The 7,381-nt window shown below is 41.0% G+C and overlaps 1 protein-coding gene across 1 annotated transcript; it reads right to left on the bottom strand.

The window, feature by feature from the left end:
• Positions 1-306: 306 nt before the first annotated feature.
• On the bottom strand, positions 307-6,800 carry LOC125547873. The gene is made up of 16 exons (XM_048711615.1): positions 6,607-6,800; positions 5,804-5,879; positions 5,561-5,701; positions 5,343-5,470; positions 4,930-5,205; positions 4,606-4,745; positions 3,432-3,502; positions 3,063-3,140; positions 2,922-2,990; positions 2,784-2,843; positions 2,554-2,673; positions 2,341-2,468; positions 1,978-2,253; positions 1,718-1,848; positions 960-995; positions 307-866 (listed from the first exon to the last, which is right to left on the bottom strand). The coding sequence occupies exons 2-16, from the start codon at positions 5,868-5,870 to the stop codon at positions 758-760; spliced, it is 1,830 nt and encodes a 609-aa protein (XP_048567572.1). The 5' UTR covers positions 5,871-5,879; positions 6,607-6,800; the 3' UTR covers positions 307-757.
• Between the last annotated feature and the right edge of the window lie 581 nt (positions 6,801-7,381).

The following is a 7,381-nucleotide window of genomic DNA, read 5'->3' as shown; positions in this document are numbered from 1 at the left end:
GATCTTTCTGCCAAGCGATCACCCCTAAGGCCTTGTACAATGCAATGCACTTAGGGGAGATGCTTGAAAAAATAAACCGGTTGTTCTTAAGCACCGGTGCTTATTTATAGAGGATCGACGCTTAATTAGACACCTCTCCTATAAAGATAAGCACCGATGCTTGAGAAAAAAATCGGTTTATTTAACTAAGCACCTTCACTTAAGCACCTTGCATTGTTCAAGGCCTAACTAGCGCATCCACGAACTTGCCCATGCAACACAAGCAAAGGAAAATTCCAAAAAAAAAAAAGGAAAGGCAGACAGACGGCAATCATGCAGCTTACAAAGCAACCAACCAAAATGAACAAGAGCTGCACCAAAGTGCTTAAAAGTTAATGCTGATGAAGCCTATTTGGATCCATGTTTGAGCACAGCAGAATGGAGCTACCGTCTCCTGCTACTCAACTTAGCCTCCAAAAGAATCCGATTGCCAGGATATGCAAATCATCAACCTAGTATTTGGGATCAGACTTGTGCCTTAAAATCACAACCACAGCTGCAAACAAACTTGGTACCAAAAAATACGACAGTCTCCCCAACCCATCTCTTAACGGCTCTAGTTCAGACTAAGTACGTTCGTAAGCTAGTATCTCAGGCTTCAGATTAGGCAAGTTACAAACACTTCATACTTGCTAGACAGAATCGGCTTGTGCTTCAACTGGATCAGCAGCTTGAGGACAAGATAGGGGCACTATGCATCCAGATGCACTTCATCAGGTTAGAATTGTTGCCGCTGCCGATGATATATAATTTCTTCTTCCACATCTATTTCTTCCTCAATCTCGTGCCACTTCGGATAGCACCAAAATGACTTAGGCACGGGCCATCTGTCCAGAGTAAAACATAAATAAGCTGCTAAATAATATTCCTATATAAATAAGCAAGCAGTGTCATTGAAATGTGTAGTGAATAAACAATACCTGTTTGGGCTATCATCATCGTCTCTAGCAACAGTCCTACAAACAGGCCGAAAATAGTTTTACATGCAAGAACAAACACACGCGTATGAGGATAAGATCAAAACCAAGTGACATCAGTTCACTACTTCATATGTCTGAACAGTAAGAGACGAAATGGTTCAACCGCAAAAGCAAATTGGGATTTAAGAACTAGCATGAGTTACAAATTTAAAGTAACCTGAAAATGACAACCAAAACCATCCCATATTTACCATTATAATTCCAGGTTAGAGTGATGCCATGAGTCATACGATACGGTACTTACATAATCACAAATGTACGTACAATCAGACATGCCCAACTGTCGGCCACAACCACAGGACGGTCTTTATCATACCAGTGTCATATGTTATTTACCTTTTTTTTCAAGTTCTGGACAGTGGGCAGAACCCCCCCCCCCCCCCCCCCCCCCCCCCCCCCCCCCCCCCCCCCCCCCACTGACTTTGTATTAACTAAACCCAAAAGTTACAGTCAGAAGTATTTACATGTTTTGGGGGGGGGGGGGGGGTGTTGAAGATGAAACAAAAGTGGAAAAGAAAGAAAAAATACAACTGGGTCCTAAACAGAAGCAACAAATTAATGCGCTCAGTATAAGATCAACATGGTAACAAAAGTCCTATCGAGGCTACTAAACCTCCTCAAGATTGAATATTATGCACATGCAAGAGTCAAGACACCTGCATACTGTACAAAAAAATACATAAATATAGAAAGCATACCCTTGTGCATCAAAATTCTTCAAGACTTTCAGAATTATATTCACTGGTATGTATGGAGCCTCTTCCAAGCCATAGAAGTTCATGCCAATAAAATTTCCATCAAAATCAATAAGAGGCCCTCCAATCCCAGCCTAGCACACACAAAAAAAGTAACGAATAGGAAAAGACAGTATTTGTAAGCCATACAGATGTGATGATGAATTTAATTACTCATTCTGATGCAACTATTTATTTCCACCACACGAAAAGACACAGCGTACCTTGGTGATTTTACAGGTGGAAATCTTAAGCTCTTTGCAGCCAAGCTTACTTGGTTTGTCAATCACGATCCCACTTGTGGCCATTAATTTGCCTGATTGGTAGACGCGCCCTATAGCTACTACCTCCTTTTGAGGTTTAATTAGCATCTGGTTATCGATTTGTGCTGTCTGAGTACAGCAGAAATTCTTGATGTAGACTACGGCAATGTTATAATGTAGACTGTAATGTTGCAATGTCCCTCTGGTATGACGATTATCTGGAAGGCACACTACAATCTGCAATTAATGATATGGTAAGACTAAACCAGTGATATCATGAATAAGTGGAAGGGGCAATTAAACAATTATTAGCAGAGTAACAACCTTAAGGTTATCAGCAACCTTGTTTTCATTGTCAGAAGTTCTAACCAAACTTGCGGAGGTCAGAACTCTTGTGGTGGACCCATTGCAGTCTATGAATACGCCAGTGCAAGCAAAACACCTTGTTTTTCCTACAAGAGTAATGACTCTGATAATTTAGTGAAGAAATTGGAAAAAGAATATTGAAAGTAACGAGCTTATAATGAATATAATTACCACTGAATGAAGCCAATGCAACAACACTTTGAGACATATTTGAAGCAACGTTTCTTTCGAGTTTACTCCAGATATCTTCACTAAATTTCTCTTCAAAATTGTTAAGCAAACGCATGCCCACTGGCAAAAGCAATAAAGATTCAGTAGTGGAGGGGAGCTGGAGAGACCTGTCAGATGACAGATGTTCCAACAGAAAAGAGTAAATATCAAAAGGACACGAATGAACTCACCATTCTGCCAAACTGGGAGGGGATAACCATTGGACCTCAGCTCCTTTTTTGTAGGAACGCCTAAATTTTGCAACATAGTTAAGTGATTGATGACCCCATGTATAATGATGGTCAGGAAAACTGCAAGCAACAACTCACCAAAATAAGGATAACTCGGCCGCCCAGAACATAAAGACTTCCGCTCTAATAATAATCTATCCATGAGTCCTGGTGCCACAGGGGTGAAACAATTAATGCCTGTGACCAATGATCAATAGTTAACATTAAAAGTGACCCAACCTGGTTGACATTCTGGATCACAGAGAGTACATATGGAAGGTTTCTGATCCTTAAGTTTCTCTCCCTTCCTTGAGCTGACTAAAATGGAGAAGGGAAATAAGCAGAATTTAGAACACTGAAAAGCAGTATGAAGGAAAGGAGTATATTCTCATATTCATATACTACACTGAAGTACTTAGAATGAACTAATTAATTAGCATATCAAATATGTTATGCTAGCATGATAATAGGTGCAACCATAAAACTAAGTATGTACCCAGATTCTACAAATGATTGTTGAAAATTAACATTGGCGGTGACTCTGGTGAGGAATTGCCTGATGATGTGATGATTGCGCACAATTCAACAATATTAAGGTGCTTTTCTCACCTTCTGAATCAGGTTTACAAGGTCTAGGAAATCTTTCAATTTTACTACCAGGTCCTTTCTTATTTGTAGCCCTGCAGCAGAATGCGATAAACTCATTGGAGTAATACAGAAATCCACAAAAGTAAACATGGATGATTGGGGTCAGGCACTAAACAACAATACAATGGGGAAAACCCTAAACCCTAAATATTTATTGTGTTTGATTATTGTATAGACAAAAAAAAATATTAAATATAAGTGGCTTAATATAGTGGAAAACTTTTCCCATGCATGTTATGGAGATGATATTATACCAAACCTACCAGGGAACCTTCACTACCTTATCACTTAAACAAGTATTAATAGCTTAAACATGGACACCAGCGTCCCAATTGAGTACAGGGCAACTGCGAGATATCATGACAAAACAGGTGGTATGGATTGTCAAGGTCACACTGCAGCTTATCCAGCCCCAGATGTCACAAACAACTAATTTGTTATCAAGGGAGATGTTCTCAAATGCAGATCAGTTAGCAGATGCAAGTATTACAAAAACATCAAAACAAGGCATTTCAGAAACTCTTTGGCATTCAGCATGAATGGTAGTACCACCAAACCTCTGAGCGGAATTATTCTTATGTACTTAGTTCATTCATTTTGTATGCCTACTGATGTGTGGTCAGCTTCCTGGAAATTCCAGGTTGAATAATAAATTCGCAAGAAGCGGAACAGATGGCCTGTGGTCATCCAGTAATGTTTCAGTGCATGGCACTAATTTCTCTGCTAAATAGTTCTCACTCGCTCGGTATTACAGTAATTGAGCATGTTGCTCCTCACTACATACCAAGTTGTGATCATCCTTTAACTGTTCTTAGCCTTGTACAATGCATGCAATAATTTAAACAATGTGATTTCATATTCTAAGTAAAATGCCTGCACATTCTTTTAGAATGCATCAATTATTAGCACAATGTTTCGTCAACAAATTTTCCAACAACGCGAGAGATTTATATAATGTGTGTTGTTAGCTGCAGTATGATGTCATAAGAAGCCACTATTGTATTAAGTGCACTCTTGATTAAGCTTTCCACCATTATTTATTTTTCTAAGCATGTGTGACCCATGTGCACAAAAACTAATAAGTGAGTATGGAGGACAAGAGTAGAAAAGCAATGAGTGAGTATGGAGGACATACATCCACTGAATTGTTTTCCTGAACTGCGACAGGAGTTCAAGAATTTTAATCCTTGGTAGGAATGGAGTCTCTTTCTCAGCATAAAAGTTCATCCCGATGAAGTCCCCATTAAAATCAACAAGGGGCCCTCCAACTCCAGTCTAGGAAAAGAATAAAGTGACAGTGAGCCAAGCACAAAGATTTAGCGATGCTGAACAAAGTTTGTATAATTGAAAAAAAGGAGTATTTTTGCCCACCCCCACCCCAAAAAAATCCAGTACATATCATGACACAGTTATTTATTTATTTTCGCTATGTATAGAAAGCGAGAAATTAACACCGCACCATAGTAATTTCACATGTGGAGATGGCAAGCTCCTCCCGGTAAGCTCCTTGTGGATTGTCGGTCAACATCCCAGCTGTGGCCATTAGTTTTCCTGAGTTGAAGCAACGCCCTACGGCAACTACTTTACTGTGAGACTCAAATTGCCGCTGATGATCTAGACATGTTACTTGAAGAGAATGGTAGCGACCGATGTTGATAACCGCAACATTGTATTTCAAATCGTAGGATTCCAACCATCCCAGTTCAAGTTTATTATCCGGAAGGCGCACTTCAATCTGCATCAATAAAGCAATGCAGCAAGTATATAGCCTGGTTAGCAGAATGATTAACATGATATTAAATAAGCAAGCAATAGTGTACAAAAAGAAAGTTTTTTTCAGGGTACTACAAAAAGAAAGTTGGCAGTACCAACCGTCATATCGTGAAGGATCTTGGTGTCATCATCAATAGATCTAACCAAACTTAATGAAGTCAGACAACTTGTAAAAGTAGGCTTGTTTACGATAATTATGCCCGTGCATGCAAAAAACACTGTCTTTTCTGCACAAGATGGTATTTCCAAATTCTCAATCCTGAAGTACTAACAAATAGACATAGATAAAATTTTGCAAAGCTAGTGTCTATAATCACCATCAGCAAATGAAGCAAGCGATACAACAGTGCCCGCTAAGTTTGAGGCGACTTCTTTACTGAGTTCCGTCCAGCCACCTTGGCCAGAATCACTTAAGCTGCCAAATTCCTCTTCAAACGGATTGTCCAGAAGCGAATTTCCTAGTTAGGGAAGCATCATCATATTCATATCATACAACATAATTCTGATCGTAAGTTGCAGAATAGGAACAGGCAGCGAGACTGAAACCAGACAACGCTCACCTCGCCAAGCTGTCCAAGCTTTCTGCTTTTTGGTCTGGCTTCTCGTGCAAACGCCTTCTCGCTTCATATTTCCAGCCTGGAGTGGAAATAACACATCAGGCCTTGTTTGGTACTCCCTCCGTCCCAAAATATAAGAACGTTTTTGACACTATGCTAGTGTCAAAAACGTTCTTATATTTTGGGACGGAGGGAGTACTAGTGTATTTTAGGGAATTGATGGGGATTATCCCGGTCAAATCCCTAAATCCCCACATATCGCAAAACACCGTTTGGTTCTAGTGTATTTGACATGTTTCATCGCCACATTTCCTCACAAATTCCCAAATTCTAGTGCATTTTTCTCAATACCCAATACACTACCCCTACCGAGCGGATTGGGGATAAATGGGGATTTGAAGGGATTGGGTGAAGGTTGGGGTTTCACCCAATCCCTGTGGGGATTATCCCCACCAATCCCCTCAAAAACCCTAGTACCAAACAAGGCCTCAAGAAAGAGAATCACCATTTTTTTAGGATGAAAGCCGAGCTTTATGGCACCAAAGCAGAGTTTTGGTTACAATCATCCAACACTAAAGGAAATAAAAGGTGGATAGTGGCAGAGCCAAAGTTAAGAAATGCTGTTCGCTCTAGCAAACGCGGATCTAGAACGTGAGAAATTGTGAGCGCCATCGTGGTTCAATAAATCATTTCACCAGAATAAAAAGGGTGGGTGTGATCACTTCGCCGCAACGAAATCACTTGATCTCAAAAGAAAAAGGGACGGGGGTTCAGCTAATCATCACTGGATGAAAAGAAGCTCTTACCGCAAGATCAAATGCCCGGAAATCGCGGCCGGAAAGCCAGCGGTGAGGAACGGCGATGGCGGCGGCGATGCGCGCGGAGATGGGGAGTGGAGGCGTCAGCCCTAGGGCACGCGGTGGAGGCGTCAGCCCTAGGGCATGTCAGGGAGAGAGGGCTCGGGAAGGCAAGAGGAGGAGGAAAAGAAACGGGACGGGACGGTTTGAGACGACGATAAATTTTCGCCGTGGAGGAGACCGGATTGCCTTTTCTTCCACGGACTTTTTTTCTACGCTTTTTCTAGGAAATCAATACTTCTCTTCTATCCAAATTAATCGACGCAAATAAAACTCTGTCAATTAATTAATTTGAATCGGAGGGAGTAATTTTTTTGGTTTTATTATGTATTTGAGGGAGTAATTTATTTCGGTTTTATTATGTTGCCCGGTCCGCTGAGATGGGTGAGTGTGAGAGCATCTACAGCCGGACATGGCTAAATCGACCCTGCGGGCGCGTCCGCATCCGCGAGCACTGTTCAGTCACACTTTAAATTTCTCTCTCACAACCTAAAACCTTAATTAGCATATCTCAAATCCATACAAACTCATCCAACTATGTAAATGATGCAACACACATCGTCCGGCTACTACATCAGGAGGACTACCAAAATTTGGTATGCTCTACCTACGTAGTAGCTACGGAGAGGATCACGACTGCCCTTGCCCTTCCCGGCGTCCTTGTCGTCCATCTCGCGGAAGAGTATGGATAAATCTGGATCTGCTCTTCGCTAGAGCTGTCCGA

This window comes from Triticum urartu, chromosome 3 (assembly GCF_003073215.2).
Source record: "Triticum urartu cultivar G1812 chromosome 3, Tu2.1, whole genome shotgun sequence".
NCBI lineage: Eukaryota > Viridiplantae > Streptophyta > Magnoliopsida > Poales > Poaceae > Triticum > Triticum urartu.
The sequence above is the reverse complement of the archived record's forward strand: the minus strand, read 5'-3'. Positions and strand labels throughout refer to the sequence as shown.

Coding starts and splice junctions, on each gene's coding strand:
- LOC125547873 (XM_048711615.1), bottom strand. CDS start 5,870: ATGAAGCGAGAAGGCGTTTGCACGAGAAGCCAGACCAAAAAGCAGAAA. Junction 2,254..2,340: donor AGGTTGCTGATAACCTTAAG/GTTGTTACTCTG, acceptor CATTAATTGCAG/ATTGTAGTGTGCCTTCCAGA. Junction 1,849..1,977: donor CCACCTGTAAAATCACCAAG/GTACGCTGTGTC, acceptor TGTGTGTGCTAG/GCTGGGATTGGAGGGCCTCT.